Raw genomic sequence first — 18,095 nt, 5'->3', positions numbered from 1 at the left:
TAATTAATCATACCGAACTGAATACCGAACTGATTTTCACGCGGGTTTTTCTGCTGCAAAGGTCATTCATGTCTATTATACAGGTCACATGGTTCGGCGTATTTTAATATTCATAGTAGGCTTAACAGTAATATAATATTCTGATATAAGATATAAAGTGACCAGACGTCCAAAATCAAAATATGTGATGTAGGATATAAGGTATTTTATAAATCACACACTATAAATATGATAAAGAAGCAGAAACAGATAGTTGCAGTAAAGTAAGATATTTTAATAAGTTGAAGAAACGTGTGTGTTTTACATTTACATTGCTTCCTGATATCACGTGCGCAAACACAAATAACCTATATTTATATATATATATAAAACAGTTATGTCCGGTCGAACAATGTATGAATTAACTTCAGATTGGATTGCGCTAAAAGTAAGTTTCGTGCCTCTTACAAGTGCTTTCGAACTTCTTTCTGATCTGAATGGTATGTGGAAAACACTTTGAGGGAGGGAGAAAACACTTGGGGGAGATTTCTCCTAGTGTCTAGAACGCAACTGAATGCCTTTTCAAGCGTCTCAATACTGGAAAAACCACAGGAAACTACTTTTAAACACGAAATTACTTGATTTACAGAGGGTCTATTTGCACGTCTATTAATGTAAACGTTAACGTTACCTGAGGTAATTTTCCTGGACCTTTTTACAGAAGGTAAAAGTCGCTGTAATCTTTACTGACATTGTCCGTAAACGTAATGATTACTGAGATGCACATTCGGACGGGATTAAAATAACCGAGAAGCTCTTGTTATTATTACTTTACCCCACCTCTCCATGTCAGGTGAACACCGGCTGGTGCAGTAAACATTGCCTAGCTAACGTTAGCTGGCTACGATTTCAGTACAGTAATATCAAAGATCATTGCTCCTTCTCAATTATCTGGTAATATTCTATTCACAAAATACAACCAATAGTACGGTAATGTTAAAAGTAATCCCCCGGGCCCTATTTGCGATGGTCCGCCGATTAGAACAGGAAAATACTCCAGAGTGCTCTAGCATCTTCACTGCTGCCACGCAACGAAACTAGGAACACGACCGGTTTAAGATGGCGGCCGCATTTCTCAGTGCCCAGCGGCCAATAGGGCATCTATTCTCTCTATATAATATCTATGAAATCAACCGTCGAGTCTCCGAGCAACCGATCGCGTTTGTTGTAGCGAATTCACTCATGAGTCATTTTTTAAGGAATCGTCTGTTTGAGTGATTCAATGACTCGCTCATAATACACATGGCAATCTTTGCCATCACCTACTGGCGTAACTTTGTAACCTGCAGAAAGTGTTACTTAAAGGGATAGTTCACTTTGAAATAAAATGTTGGTATGTTTTAGCATACCTCAAGGGCATCCAAGATGTAGGTGTCTTTGTTTCCGCAGTAGTTTCAATTTTGATATTTTTAGGTCAAACCGTTCTTGTCTGTCAGTAATACAATGCAGGTCTATGGTCATCACCTCAAAGAGCATGCACAGAGAAGTCCAAATTAAACAATTCCCTATCGTAAGTACACATTGATGGCCTAAGACACGAAACGAGCGGTTTGTGTGAGAAAACGAACAGTATTTATCGTTTTTACCTCTTATACACAACCACGTCCAAGTGATCTGAGGGCGCGCGCGCTTGCTGGTGTGTGACGTATGCGCGCGTTCTGGCTGTCTGCGCAAGCAGATCACTTGGACGTGGTTGTGTACAAGAGGTAAAAACGATATAAATACTGTTCGTTTTCTCACACAAACCGCTCGTTTCGTGTCTTAGGCCATCAATGTGTACTTACGATGGGGAATTGTTTAATTTGGACTTCTCTGTGCATGCACTTTGAGGTGGTGACCATAGACCTGCATTATATTACTGACAGACAAGAACGGTTTGACCTAAAAATATCAAAATTGAAACTACTGCGGAAACAAAGACACCTACATCTTGGATGCCCTTGAGGTAAGCTAAAACATACCAAAATTGTATTTCAAAGTGAACTATCCCTTTAAATTCTCCACCACTAACGAACAGACTGCCAGTTTGAAGGGTTGAACCTGCCAAGCTGTGATCTGCACACTAATTATTGGATGAGCAGTTAATGAAAATGAGTTATGTCTGTTTTTTTCTGTGTTGCACAATTTACTTTCTCTTCTAGAAAATGAGATTGTTAGCATGGCATGCTAAATAAGTAATATACTAATAGAAGTTACTTCAGATAACCTGTTCACTTCTGCTAAGCACTAATTTAGTGATCAAATGAAATCTTAATTTAAAAAAAAGTTTCTTCTGTTCAAACTACATTTAATTCAGCTTTTTGTTTATGGAAGTATGACATTTTGAAACCTGAAAGCCTGTAAAAAAGTATATTATCAATAAGTTATGACAACATATGTTTTTACAATGCTTTAACTCATCAAAATAATTTAATAAATTTCAACTTTTTTATGTTATACAAGATTCAACTCATTTTTAAAATCAGTTTAATGTAATTTAAGTAGAAATGACTTAAACATCCAAGTTGGTTGTACTTAAATATTTAAGGTAGCAACTCTTTTTACAGTATAGAAGGCCTTTGGTTACCAGGAGTCACAGCATCTGTATATTACTCTTAGTGCATCACAGCATTGTGTATGCACTTGTGAAAATACTGCACTCTAGTGGCCAAAGGTCTTAAGTGCATTGTTGTCAATGCAGAAAGGTCAATGAACTTATCTATATATCTATATCTTCTTTCTCCTTTTTTTGTCAAGACATTAAGATATACATCATTACAGAAAATGACTCTCTCTCTCTCTCTCTCTCACACACACACACACACACACACACACACAAAAGAAAGAAAAGTTTTTTTAAGTGAAAAAAGTCACCTTTTATGGCCTACAATGAAAAGCTTTTAACATGTGCAGTCAGAGCAGACTGCTATTCAATCCATTGAAGGTTCAAATCCTTTAAAGGGTTAATAATAAATCCAATATATGAGTCATTTAACGGATTATAGTAGAGCTTTAGCCATGGATATTTCCTGCATTGCATTTGGAGTTATAGCCAGGTGGGCGACAGGATTGCTTACTGAAATTGAATCTACTGTACTTAAAGCTCTTTGAAAGATTCTCAGCGAAATATCCTCTAATGCATTATTGAAACTCTTTACGAGAGCAAAATTGGCTCAGAGACTGCATAGGCACCTATTAAAATGTGAAAGTAGCTCCTTTAATGGGGGTTGCAAGTTTCTTTTTTTTTTTTTTTTACTTGAAGGTTGTTTCTCAATTTGATTCACTAACAAGAACACTAGGAGTGAGCAGATATGCTCAAAAAACATTGCTAATATTAATGCACATTACAGTCATATTTGCCAGAACTCTTCCTAAAAAATGTGGATGAGGGATAGAATTTAGTTTACTGTTGTATTTCACGTTTTATTAATTTATTTTTACACCCAAAGTGTACAAGATGGTTGGTTTAACTTTAAAAAGTAAGTTATCTGGTTGCCTTACAATTTTGAGTTCATTGAAATTAAAAATTTGAGTTAATGCAGTGAGGGAGATTGGTTTAATAAACAGAAACTCAAAATATGATGTTATCTTAACCACATTAATTATCTAAGTTGATTTGACAAAAGATAACAAATCATGAAAATAATTGTTTACAGTGAAGTCTTATGTCACTGAAGTCTAAGGATGTATATAGTGTTTGAGGATGTTTTTAAATAAATAGCAATAGTATGTACACATAAAATACATAACTTCACATTATAGAGCTTCTTTATTATGCTGTTATTTACTGATAATCCAGTGTAAATTTTGCTCTCGGAGTATAGTTTTTGTTTAATTGCATCAAATTTGAGTAGGTTTTACCACTGTTACTTGATAACACTGTATATTATGGGCACAAAATAATACTTGTGTAGATTAATCAGGCAAAACATCTTAATATTGTGAGCAATAATGAAATTAAACTAATTCTTTCTTTTGTGCAAAGACTCTCTTTCTCCCTTTCCCTCTCTCTCCATCTCTCTCACACACACACACACACACACACACACACACACACACACACACACACACACACACACACACACACACACACACACACACACACACACACACACACACACACACACACACACACACACACACACACACACACACACACACACACACACACACACACACACACACACACACACACAAGCAGCACCTTGAAGTGTCAGCATGTGGCCATTTGTTCATGACAATGGTATTAAGAGGGTGTGAATGATGTGCAACATTTGTTACATTAAGCAAACAGGCACACAGAGCTCATTTCCTTTCTTTCTCTCTCTTTCTTCAACATCCAACAGCCATGATTTTCTAGCAGCTGACAAATGTCGTATGATTGGGCCCAAGCTGCAGTCAATATTTACTGAGATGCAAAAAGCACCCGAGAATTGCATTCCTCATTTTAAATCAAATAGTGACAAATGGTATTATTAAATACAACTTTTTGAGATTTATTATTGGAGAAAAAGTCATTTTATGTGACAATGTTCATTAAATATGACAAAAAACATTACATGAATACAATAACAGTCATTTAAAATTATGTACAATCTTATTTACAACACAGAGATGGTAGGTTGTGGACAATATCAAGTAGGCCTATATATATATAAAAAACAAACAAAAAAAACAGCATTTACTAAGTACCACAGCGATTATTATTGATAAATAAAACCAATGTCAATGTAGTTAAGCTACATAGTCAGCCAACACAGTAAAATATCCACTGTTTGTACTTTAATGTGATCACTTTTTATGCATAGTTTTTGTTTTTTTAAGACAGTTAAGTTAAACCTTGACGACATAAACCAAATTATATCCAGGCCCAGAAAGAATGCACAGATTTGTTTTGCATTTTAACCATACATTTGATGGCAAACCTTTGTAATTGTGCTGAATGGAGGTTTGAAATTACTGCATTCTTATTGGTTTCTGAAAGCATTAACAAATTATCCAAAATGAACATGCAGTGTGTGTCTCGCTCCCTCTCACAGGACGTGATAGACTGGTCTGTTGCTGGGACTGTCTGGAGAACTGCACTGGGAATCACTTCCAGTCGGAGAAAGAGCGACCATGTTCTTCATTCCCACTGCAATTCCCGTGTCCACAGAGGACAGCCTGTCCACGATGCTGGACAGACATTGCAAACTAGACGCTCCTGGAGTTCTGGCCACCGCACTAGCTGGATTGATCGAGAAAGATTACATTATTAGTGACACAAAGAGCTCCACATAAAAAATTATAAAATTAAAAAGAATTTATTTCTTACCAGACTGTGCATTAAAGTTGTAGTTATTCCCACAGTTTGGATTCATGTGAGGCCATACAGGACTGTTGCAGTCAACCTTAATGAAGAACACAAAAAAGTTCCATCAGCATTCACAAATATAAAGCAGTGAACATGGTGTACATGAGGATTCTTTTCCTCAACAACAACTCGAGCATCACTGGAGCCACGAGCAGCGAATGAGCAGCACTGCGTGGTCCATGCGCTTCACTAGATCACTTCTCTTTCTTTCACAGGCTGGTTACTTTGCAAGGGACTCCCACGCTATGCTGGGCTTCAGGCGTGGCGAATTGATTAAGTCAGTGGAAGCCACACCAGTTTGTGCAAGATGACACTTTCTCCGAGTAAATCTGCAGAAAATCCTGGCAGCAGCGCAGCTCATGCAGTCAGTCAGGAATGCGGCACGGCCGCCACTTTCCTGCCAGTCTCTGTTGGCAGGATTTACTGAGGCTTTATTAGGCTATAAAGAGTCCAGTGGGAAAGACATTGCTATATCCACCTATACTATATCTTAAACCCTGTACTGAGACACATAAATGTTTTGTGAATCAACATCTCACATTGTTTGTACCATTGCTGTTTGACTTCTGTCCTGTTAATTCGTGTAACACGTCTAAATCTCAAAGACAGTTCTACTTTATTAAAGTTTTACTAACTCATCAACTTGCTCAGAACAATTACGTCTAGAAGTCTTGGCCTTGTCAACCAATGACTAGCAATCTTTTCTAATTGGCCATGCCTCACTTGCAAAAACGATTTTAATATCAGCAAGTATTTGACTCGAATAAATAAACGCTAACTAGATACCCTGTAAAAAATTTTAGTCAAGTAACCTAAAAATGTGTTTCATGGGGTAACATTTAAATATAACTTTTTATATAAGCTACTGTAGTCTTTGTCAACAAATGATTAGCAAAAATATTAGCATCAAGCTAAATTCGCAAAACTACATGGCACTTTCTAAATTATGAGAACCAAATCAAAGAATATGCCCTTAAGAAGTATATATAAAAATCGTAATAACATAAACATAAATCCTATCAGCGTTAGCAAAATTCATCTGGGCGTCATTAGCAAATGTGCATTGAGAAGAAAACCTGCATGATAAACAGTAAATTGCTGAGCAAGTGAGCATTAAAACAGACACAACTAAGATTTGCTATTTGATAAACTCTGTTAATTTTGTACCAAATATCAACCCGATATGTTGCAACATACCACATCTACTGTAGATTCCTTTCAGTTCCCTGACAAACAGCAGTAAGCTTATATCTCAGCGTATAAAAAGAGCCAGATGTTGGCAGCAATTTATCGTTGTCATGCTGAGAGTGAGGCAACCCTGACTCCATTTGAGGGATAAAATCCCCTGTGTGCTATTGAGATAAAATATGAAGATGAAAACATGGAGAGACGAGTACTGTGACCTTGTCTGGATACAGACAAAAAGATGAAAACCTACATTGAAAAGGCTTTTTCTGAGCTTTTGGGAGATTGACCTATAGGAAAAGAGTAATATTTACCATGCTTTCAGAACAGCTCGAGGAGGGGCTAGCAGGCTCAGAGCTGCTCTCCATAGGCAGGCTGTAGTAGTTTTCCACCTGTTCCCTAAGCAGGTCCTGAAGGCTCTCGATGTACTGGATGGCATTCCTCAGGATCTCCACCTTGGGAAGACGCTGGCTGGGGTTTGCCGAGGTGCATCGTCGTAGCGCCTCAAACGCGTGGTTCACCTTCTTCAGCCTGCGGCGTTCCCTCATAGTGGCGGCTCTCCGGCGGTCCACCGTACTGGATTTGCGCTTACAAGCTTTGCAGGCCCACTGCAGGCAGTGACCCGGCTGGTGCGGAGCACCGGGGGCCCGGACGTGCTCGTCCTCCTCAGACCCGGTCAGTTCCCCTCCGGGGCCGAAGTCCAAATCTTCAGGGGACGAGGCGCAGGTGCTGTCATAGAAGATCTGGGATGTGGAGAATACGTCCATGGTTGGTGTGGTGTAGGAGATCTGTAAGGGGGCGACCTCTGAGTGATGTGGTTTCTCTGGTGCCATACGGCCCTTCTTATATACTGGGGCCCACACTGGTCAGCCCTAATGACCGTGCCCCATTGGCCAAGGCAGGGCTCAGCGACCCCCCTTCCCTCACCACCCAGATCCCCACCCAGACCCAACACCCCTACTGAGTTTCCCACATCTGTGTATAGGGGTGGTTTCTCACTCAGTTCAACAGCGTGACGGTCATTACAAGAGGGAATTATCATCAATAAACATTCATGTGCAGAAACTCTTGCTTTAGAAGTCTACTTTAGATCTTACTTTACTTTGAAAGTTTTTTTGCACTTTAATTGTATAGGTGCAGATTTTTATCTGTGGCTACTCACGTTTTTTCCTGCATTGTGTCCAAGACTTGTATTGATTATTAAAAGTCTTTAAGATTATTGACAATTGAGTGCATATGCACTCAATTGTAAATCCTCTTAAAGACTTTTAATATACATATGCTGCACGGGGCCCCTGAAGAAACGATGCATTAAAAATTAAACCAAACAAATATGTCATTTCTATTACCTCAAAACGAAATGGTCAAGAATGACTCCAGTGTTTGCTAGCTAGTTTTACGCTTGAGAATGAGCAGCGTTGCAGATGCGGCCCAGCTGTAAGGGCTGGTGTAGCGTTTCAGAGGCACACACTCACACAGATAAACAACTCAAGATCCGGACAGTGGATGAAGGTGTCAGAGGCAGCGTGTCCATGTTAGTTAACCCTCATTAAATTTCTAAGTAGCTCATTAGCGACTGCGTGGCAAGATTTCTGCTTCTTTTTGCCATTCGGAGAATTGTACTAAAACTATTTCAAACTGCATTTTATATAAATGTACTCAAATTAATTTGTCAAATGACTATAAATGAAAACTATACATAAAAAAATAAAAAAATAAATCTGACCTAAAATCAAAATGTTGAAGAAAGAAGTGAATAAATTGTCAATTGTGCATCTGTAAAAAGAATGATATTGTGACATTTATATGTATATTTTAATATATGTATATGGGTTATTCCTCAATTCAGACAAGTTTTCTCTCCCATCTAGGATGATATTTAAAAACCGATCATTCTATTTTTAATTGGTAGATTAAATAAAAATAAAAAAATCCTAACTAGTACCCTGTCCCCTGCCCAAACTTTTTTTTTAACCTCTACAATAAATCATTACTAAAAAATACTTAGAAAATCTAAAGAAATTACAAGAATTTGTAAAAAGCATTACAATCAAGGAATTTTTTTTATTTTTCCAAAGACCTGAAATAATTGACTGCTGACTATCCAGCTTTTTCTCCAAAAACTGAAAAATGTCACTACCATCACACACAATCAGAAACCCATCATTAAAATGTATACCAGAATCCTTTCAAATGCTGAACAAGGCCATGATGACATTCTGTTACCATGATCACACGCCTGCACAGACTGTATTATTCAACATCTGAGTATATATACTGTAGGCCATGTTTGAAAAAAAAAAAAATAATCAATTTGGGTACATTGTTTTGCATAGCAGCTTGTTGGATTATATATATTTTTAATCCACTTCAAATTACGTCAATAATAACGCTTACAAATGGTGCGTAAAGGCAGTTGCGCAATAAAAACACATAGTTTATAACCGTAACAGTGATCAAGTGTTCTAAAATCCCCGTCTATTGCTGTATAGAGGTCATTACTCGAGCCATCAGTGTTGACAGCTAATAAAGATACAATGCGGATATTTCTCACAACGTGCTAAAACGTTTGGCCTTTCTAGTGTCTGGGAACCCTGCGCACCTAAGAAAACACGGAGAGCCGGTGTAGATTGTATTGCGCACAGCTGAAGAAGACATTGGCAAGGGATAATCCTGTTTAGCTGTCGTTCAGATCAAAGACAATTGACTGTTAACAACACGGACAACGAGAAAACCTGACAGCAGTCGATAACTGAGTCCAACTCAGATTGCGTAAGCATATGGCGAGCGCGCAAAGGTCTGAGTGAGCTGAGCACACAAACCTGCTCTGAGATTTGGGAATATTGCGATGTCTCTGGGGAACTTCGGGGCTTTTCTGAGGGTTGTTGTCAAGGGTCAGGAACTGTGTTAAGTGTAGGGCAGAGGGTGAGCGTTAATGTTTCTTTCCTCTGCGGGCTCTCAGTTTTATTTTCTCTCACATGTGTTTGTGGTAAGAATAAACGTGCAATTCAAATGAACATTTATTTGATTTATTTACTACCCACTCCATTTCGAACTTCATTTCGCGTTTTTTCTCACATCTAGACTGACTATACACCATGACAATGATGTTATGATTTTATAGTTGCATACACTGAAGGAAAATTCCGATGTTTCCTCCAGCCTCTTGTTATTTTTCTCTAGCCTCCTTTTGCCTGCCAAGACCGGCCATTGGCTGCACTTTTTCCGTCAGCAATAACAGTATCATATTTGATCACATGATCAGATGGTGTGATTGGCAACAGCATTTGTCTGGCAGCTAGAGGAAATGTCCTGTATAAGCTCCAGTGATGTGGGATATCAGAATGGCTCCATAACTGGGTATTCAAAGGAATGTCAGTAAATCTTTTCCAAAACACATCTTCAGTCCTATAGTTTAGCTTTATTTGATTGTTGTTTTACTCCAGACCTCATCACTACCTCAAAAAAATCAAGAGGACTTAGCTTTACAGATATTTGCTTTGATAGATAGATAGATAGATAGATAGATAGATAGATAGATAGATAGATAGATAGATAGATAGATAGATAGATAGATAGATAGGTCTCAACAATGTTGCTTTAATTTATAAATTAATCAAATGTTCAAATAAGTTTTTGTCCATTATTATTTCTGATCAGGAATTTTATTTGAAGCATCCATGAAGAAAGCTGATGCTTAAACAAAGTCTCTCGAGCCCTCTGTGCAATAAAATGTTTCTCTGGGATAATTCCCAGATGGCATGATGCTATAATCACATTCATTGTCTTTGATGGGAGGAAATGTGATATCCCACAAATGTGTCATACTTTCTAATGACACATTTGTAGTTGTTCTGTATTATGTTCATATGCAAATCAAGCAATGATTCTGTCAAGATCTTTCAAATTTGATTTTTCTCTCTCCTGAAGCAGTCGGGCATCATGATAAAGAAAGAACCCACATAAAATCGCACCATCTCTGAGATCCTATTAAAACAACAGTGTAGACAGAGCTATCTGGTTACAGTCTGGCTTACTAAGCGGAGAGCAATAAATCTCTTTGAAGTGTCCCAATCTTAATGCCATATAACTTATCAGACAATCACCCGAAGTGTGCAGTCGCCAAAGCATTGTTTATACTGAGGTATTATTAATGTTACCATTAAGCATGTCAAATAACATGCTGATATATTCATATTTAAATATATTTTGCTTAATATTCAACAAAAAACATTGTATTGTAACTTTTCATCAAATTATCCTATAAAAGTGCATCATAAACTTTAAGTAGCACAACTGTTTTTAACACGGATAACATTGAAATCAGCATATTATAATGATTTCTGAAGGATCATGTGACTCTGAAGACTGGAGTGATGATGCTGAAAAATCAGCTTTGCATTACAGAAATAAATTACATTTTACAATATATGACAATACAAATAATTTATTTTAAATTGTAATAATATTTCACAATTTTACAGTATTTCTGATCAAATAAATACACGAGGGAGCTTCTTTCAAAACTGTAATGCTAAGTATTTACTTTCTAAATTATTTTAAGTTTGCATCCTTTCATGTTTGCATTTTCTGGAGGATCGAATAAAATATGAATTTACTCTTTACGACCTTGATTCCCAAATGTGCAGGTCACTGGTCATTCCGAGTCATTTGAGAGTTTGAGTACATAAGTTAACTTGTGTCTGTGATGAGGTCAAAGGTGGTAGTGTGTTAAATGGAAAGATCAGAGAGCCGGTCCTGACAGACAGCACGCTGTGCAAGATGGAAATGCCGCAGTGGATCTCGGGAACACCAGCAAATCAACTCTACCGATGGATAGTTGCCAAACACACACACACATATTCACACTTGCAAATTAAACCTGACCAATGAATGCAATGCAACCCAATGCTTCATCCAAGGGGAAAACCCTCACAGACTGTAACATTATGATAGCTGTCATGTTGCTTACAGCTTTGCGATATTTTCCCCTGACCAACATTCTACTTCTGATCATGAGATAGACGGTGGGTTTCATTGCAGCCAATCCTTAGTCCGGCCCTGCCAGCTGGAACTAACAGGCAAGGCCAGGGCTATTTCAGGGCCAGTCATACTTTAACACTCCGTTAATGCTCGTAAATCTGGGAGAGCTGTTGGCTTGACTGGTCAAGGCTGCTGCATGCTGGAATACGGAGGGCTTTTAATTCAATGGCTGTAATGAGGACATTTGGTGGCCAGCCATCATTGCGAGCTATACATGCCTGTTACCTTCAGCTTGGGACCTTTAAGTAAATGTTACGACTCAAAATAGATTCAACTGAACAAGTATGAAGATTTTACATTGGTGCTAAATTAATTTAAAGCTTAACAAGGTTGTATGTCTTCATTGTTTAATGCCTAGTTGAAGAGACAATAGGCAGGTATATTTTGAAATCACAAGGGAATATTTCATTGGAATGTTGCAGGCACATCAAAACCTCTGGAAAAACGATTAAAAACTGATAACAATTGTAAATTAAATAAATACAATGTTTTTTTTTATATATAAATAAAAATACAGAGAACAACTTTGATTTTTTTTTTATGTTTAATGTTGGAATTATATCCGGTAGTCATCAAGTGCTCTTTCTTTCTTGTTCATTTATAAAATAATTTAAGTAACAGCAATATATTACAAAATATGTACATTTTAGGAAGACCTTGACAGGAATCATTTTGCTGATATTAATGACCCTTAAATGAACCTGGAATTACCTGCAGCAACTACACTGAATGGTCAATTATGAAAAATAAATGGAACACTTCATAATTACATTTTCATTAATAATATTTGCAATGTAATAAAAACATTATTTTATACAATGCTTAACAGATCACATGGTTACATTCAATTATATGAATCTTTTACATATTTTCAGAAATATAATTTTTTTCAGATTGTGACCTGACATGACCTGTTACGCATTATATAAGGATGTTTGTTAATGACTTATTTATGAAAGTGTCGCCTATTACATTTAAAACATTTACACTATAGCTCATGGAAATAAATACAAGTCGGAAATGTGAGGTGGGATGCTTGAGCTTCACTTTTCTGAGGTCTGGTCGGGACATCGAGCTTTCGTCTCTTCAGTGGAAATGCTGTCAACAATCGAGGATAGGCGACGAAGGCTGCTGGATGCTGAAGACTCCACTGCGGCTCCTGGAACACACGTTATAGACATGGATCATGTTTGCTTCGAAACACAAGCGTAGAAAATTACACGAAATTATGCAGTGAGAATTAGCTACAGACCATTACAGAAAAACAACTACACACAGGGATTTATGTATGAAACATTTCGCACATGTAGAGAATTACGCGCAGACAGTAACGAAAAGCAATTATGCAAACACAATTACGCACAGACTTCTTCTCTACTTAGTCAAAACGCACTACACCGACACTGGAAATAAGAAGAATTTCTTAATAGTTTCTCATTCAATTTTGAATTATTTTATAAAAAAATTTAAGAGAACACGAGGTTGAGATTATTGTTGCTGTAGTTTTTAGGGCACAATCATGCGCAAATAATATATACTACTCGCAGACCATTACGTACATCACCAGCGCATGGAACATTAATAGCCAGCAATTTAAGACCATAATTAAAACCTAAAACTTTATTTCTCGGTAAGCTACCAACCTTCTCTGTGACCGGCCATCGGGGAGTTGGAATGATCTGGATTCCCCTGCCAGCTCTGGCAGGTCTTTTTCCAATGATACTCATTGGGAGCCACCTGAACAGGCAATCATGATGGTAAACATTAATATTAGCCTACTCTTAATTTAATTTTTGTAATTAATATCAATAATAATTAGTTGGAAGCAGACATGTGGCACCACGTGGATCCAGCTGCTGTCAGAGCACATGGATCGGTTGTATTGGCTTGGATGTGTTCTTACATGGTTTTCTTTCACGTTGTATGTGTAAGGGTCATTGTCAGAGTTCTGTTCTTGCTCATCCAGCGAATGCAACAGGTCCTGGAGTTTCTCGATGTAGTTTATTGCGCTGCGTAAAATCTCCACTTTGGGCAGCCTCTGGTTCGGATTGGGCACCGTCTTTTTCTTTAACGCGTCAAACGCCTCGTTGATCTTTTTGAGCCGCCTTCTCTCTCTCAGAGTCGCGGCCTTCCGCCGGTCAGTGGGGGCAGATTTTCTTTTGCAGATCTTGCAAGCCCACATGAGACACTGACCATCGCAGTGCGACTGCAGTCCCGGCGGCGCGAGGACGTGTTCCTCTCCGCTGCTCTCGCACCCTGTCTCGGACGGGACCGGATCCTGTCCCGGGGACAAAGGGCTGTCATTACCCTCATAGAGTGGGGACACTCCTGGCATATCCAAAGTCCCATGGTCCCCCTCTAGATAACGTAAATCGTTGAAAAAATAAGTGTTGGTCTCAAACAGGTCCATCATGTTGTTGTAGGCTGTTTTGACAGTAAGACTGTTGGCATTTAAATAGCCCTGTGACACAAGTCAGGGGACTTAAATATAGAATGTGAAATTCTATCCAGTGCTTAGCTGTTGCAGGGCTTCAGACTCATTTCAATAGGCCCTCAGGAACACAGGAGTCCGAGTGAGAAATAAAGGGGACATTACATTACATTGTCCATGTTACACATTTTACATGTAGCCTAATTAACTTTGTTATATGGGACAGTCTGCAATATATATATAAATATATATATTGTATATGTGCTGGAGAAAACTGGAGAAGGTTAGGATATAAACGCAGGGTTTTTAATAAAGTAATACATTAAACAGATAACACAGAACTCAAGGAACAAAGGAACAAATCCAGAGGATCACAGAGACAGAAGCAACCATTACATATATACAGTACTGGTCAAAAGTTTGGAAACAATACTATTTTTAAATATTTTTGAAAGAAATATCTTATGCTCACTAAGCCTGCATTTATTTGATCACAAACACAGAAAAAAACATTAATTTTTTAATGTTTATAATAAGAAAATTATAGGTTTTCTATTTGAATATACTTTAAAATAGAATTTATTCATGTGATGCAAAGCTGAATTTTCAGCATCATTACTCCAGTCTTCAGTGTCACATGATCCTTCAGAAATCATTCTAATATGCTGATTTGATACTCAGTTATTATCAATGTTGGAAACAGTTGTGCTGCATAATAATTTTTTGGAACCTGTGATACTTTTTTCAGGATTCATTGAATAAAAAGTTAAAAAGAAGAGCATTATTCAAAAGATAAAAAAAATTCTAACAACATAAATCTTGACTATCACTTTTGATAAATTTCACACATCCTTGCTGAATAAAAGTATTAATTTCTTTTAAAAAAAGAAACAAGAAAACTTTTGAACGGTAGTGTATATTGTTACAAAAGATTTCCATTTGAAATAAATCTTATTTAAAAAAGTTCTTTTTTAACTTTTTATTCATCCAAGAATCCTGAAAAAAGTATCACAGGTTTTAAAAAATATATTATGCAGCACAACTGTTTCTAGCATTGATAATAACCGAATATCAAATCAGCATATAATAATGATTTCTGAAGGATCATGTGACACTGAAGACTGGAGAAATGATGCATCACAGAAATAACTATAGGCTATTTTAAAATAAACTCAAATAGAAAACCGTTATTTTAAATTGTAATAATATTTTACAATATTACTGTTTTTTTCTGTATTTTTGATCAAATAAATGCAGGCTTGATGAGCATAAAATACTTCTTTCAAAAGCATTAAAAATAGTAAAGAATACATATTTTGCAACGCCAAGCTAATGGGTTCGATTCCCAGGGAATGCATGACGTACTGGTACACCCTTGTACAGTATACAGTACAGATTTATAGGCCTAAGTAACCAACCAAGACAAATAAATCACAGATATTGATTTTACTGTAAATGGCATTGTGGACTGCTTTCATGAAAATTACCTTAATTTCTGAAACACGCACATAGAAATGCTGGACACTGGAAAGAGAGTCTTGTGTTCACGCCCCGTAAAAATAGCCTGGAATGTGCGCAGTCAAAATGGCTTTTGAAAAGCTCACGCATGTGAAGTAAAAATAGCTATAAGACCCATTTATCTTAAATCCATAAACACATGAAAGGCCTTTCCGAAGTGTTATGTGTCCTCTGAGATTTTCCTACAAGATCAGTGTGTGATGTTTTATTGAAGGTTGCGAGTTGTTGACAGCTCGTATTGCTCTCGGGCAGATCATTTTAGTGTATACAGTTCCTAAATGTTCAAACAGAGCAATTGGGAGGATAAGGCAAAAAATTAAAACACCCCATATGCTTTATACTTGATATTTATCCATTTCAAATAATGCATCCATAGATTTCTGAATGAATCATAATGTATTCACGTCAAAGGAACATGATAAATAGCCTCTAAGGTAAATGTAGTTGTTTAGCAAGTAAGTGCTGAAAATGGCTATACGTCAATTTGTTTGGCTCTTGTGCATTGCAAAGGGTTAAATCATTCAGTATTGCCATCTCCCGTATAGTGGACACATCTCCCGTTACCTTGTTGTGAAAGGTTATGGCCCATAGGCTCAAATACTGTGTCATAAATCTCACAGTTTGTGACAGAGGTGATGATCTTCTGCAATGACACTGATGTCCATTCTCTACTGCGTACCGCATGAAGATATGCAAATGCTGCTTTTGTAAACGCTACAGCTTAACTTTTATTCCCCAACATATTTATGTGCAAACAAATCGGCATTAAAATTATATTATAATAGTACCATTTCTCACAACCCGACTGCTGTCTTCTATCAAGCTTTACAGGCATAACTAATCAGCATGGCTTCATTGCAAGTGACCAGAAGTCCATCAGCTGGTCATTCACCACTCAGGGAAGGAACATAGTTTTCTTTTACAAGGCTTTTCATAGGAAGAGCAGCCCACGCATGTTCACTTGATCTCAAGGGATTAGCCCTAGAAGCCATGTGCCCAAGAGTGATGAATGCGTTTCATTGCTTTTCCACTTTTAAAGGTATTACTTGAATCAGTTGAACAAATAGGTACAAATTAAACGGTGAGAAAGTGATTCTGAGGAAACCTAGAAATGTAACCAGGCTATTTGAGCTGTTGCAAAGGGTTTGTTTCATTTAGGATGACCAGACGTCAAAGTTTTTGGTGGCATGTCCTTGGCTTGGTCTCTCCTAATCAATACAGTCTGCAAAGTGTCAGAACCTAATGTTCCAGCTATTGTTAGTTTTATATAAATATATATTATTTAAAAATACACACACACACACACACACATTGTTTTAAAAGGCTAGTCACATAAAATGTGTTGCAGTAAACATATCTTGCATTCTGAGAATTCCTCCATGTGATACAGGCTGATTCCTTTTGTTTATTGCCAGTTAGGATGCAGGGATATATTCAGGCTTAATTAGTTTCCTGTGAATAGATCCAGTTAAGACCTGTTCTTGGTTTTAGGTTCTTAGCTTCTACTGGCTTAATTTATTTAATGCATTTACCATGCAAGGGCCTTGTTTTCCAAGGGCCATTGCCTTGGGTGACATGAGGTCCTGCCTTGAGGTTGAACCATTTTTGTGAGAATCATTGTGCCAGCATGCACACTTCACAACAAAAGCATAAATGAGGGGCACTCAAATAAATGCCAACAACTTCCCCATGGATGGCCACGACTCCAGGATGGGAACATATAATCCCACATTGGCAGCTTTCCACACATTTCTTCGAACTACCTATTCTGAGGCATGTACTGTATTCAGTTATTACACATTCTCTATATAAAGCTAATGTTATTATTTCCTCCATGTTTAAAATAGTCTGAGACACTGTATACGTCTTAAAACATAAATAAATGAAACATAAATAAATAAACAAAACCATTTATTAAGATAAAACTGCTGAACATGAAACGTTACTATTTTGAGTATAACTCCACAGAACAAATGAAGACTTCAGATGCAAAAACCTTTAAGCCTGTCTGACATTTTTCTTTTAATTATAATTTTTTTTATCAGGCCCCTAATTTTAGGTTCAGTAATTACACTTTGATGGGAATGAAAAGGTTATTTGTCAGTTATTGAAATGTCTTATTTTCAAAAATGTCACTTTAGTCATTTCATTGATATTTAACAAATTTGAATTGAAGTCCCTTTGTGCTTTTTGTTTTTGTTGCAAAAACCTCTAAGTCCACCTCTTTAGACAAGACATAGTAAACAGTTGCAAAATCACTACTGCCACGTCTGTATCATAATCAAGTGCTCACAGGGGACTCAGGTTCGTATGTGACCCGTGGTCGTTTCCCGATCCCACTGGATCTCTCTCCAGTCACTGTCCTTTCTGAATAAAGGTAAAAGGCTATAAAATATAGTCAAAAAATAATTCAACCAGTATAACCATAATGACACAAAATGACTGCACACTTTATTGGATAACAACAACAGAAGACAAATATAAGACTTTGCACAATAACTACACCATGCTCAAAATAAATAAAAATATATAATATGTTATTTAAAA

The 18,095-nt window shown here is 37.2% G+C and overlaps 2 protein-coding genes and 1 long non-coding RNA gene across 3 annotated transcripts; all 3 read right to left on the bottom strand.

Annotated features, from left to right (window-relative positions):
• Window positions 1-56: 56 nt before the first annotated feature.
• LOC309497839 lies at window positions 57-1,073 on the bottom strand. The gene is made up of 2 exons (XR_014205731.1): window positions 495-1,073; window positions 57-440 (listed from the first exon to the last, which is right to left on the bottom strand). It is a non-coding gene; the product is annotated as an uncharacterized lncRNA (long non-coding RNA).
• Window positions 1,074-4,034: 2,961 nt separating this feature from the next.
• myf5 (myogenic factor 5) lies at window positions 4,035-7,736 on the bottom strand. Its single transcript, XM_082165906.1, has 3 exons — window positions 6,871-7,736; window positions 5,333-5,408; window positions 4,035-5,245 (listed from the first exon to the last, which is right to left on the bottom strand). Exons 1-3 carry the CDS (start codon window positions 7,387-7,389, stop codon window positions 5,052-5,054), a joined length of 789 nt encoding a protein of 262 aa, XP_082022032.1. The 5' UTR covers window positions 7,390-7,736; the 3' UTR covers window positions 4,035-5,051.
• Window positions 7,737-12,137: 4,401 nt separating this feature from the next.
• myf6 (myogenic factor 6) lies at window positions 12,138-14,035 on the bottom strand. The gene is made up of 3 exons (XM_082166175.1): window positions 13,503-14,035; window positions 13,243-13,336; window positions 12,138-12,758 (listed from the first exon to the last, which is right to left on the bottom strand). The coding sequence occupies exons 1-3, from the start codon at window positions 14,010-14,012 to the stop codon at window positions 12,643-12,645; spliced, it is 720 nt and encodes a 239-aa protein (XP_082022301.1). The 5' UTR covers window positions 14,013-14,035; the 3' UTR covers window positions 12,138-12,642.
• Window positions 14,036-18,095: the final 4,060 nt, after the last annotated feature.

Source organism: Leuciscus leuciscus (genome assembly GCF_965113295.1).
Source record: "Leuciscus leuciscus genome assembly, chromosome: 4".
NCBI lineage: Eukaryota > Metazoa > Chordata > Actinopteri > Cypriniformes > Leuciscidae > Leuciscus > Leuciscus leuciscus.
This window is presented reverse-complemented; position numbering and strand designations above follow the sequence as displayed.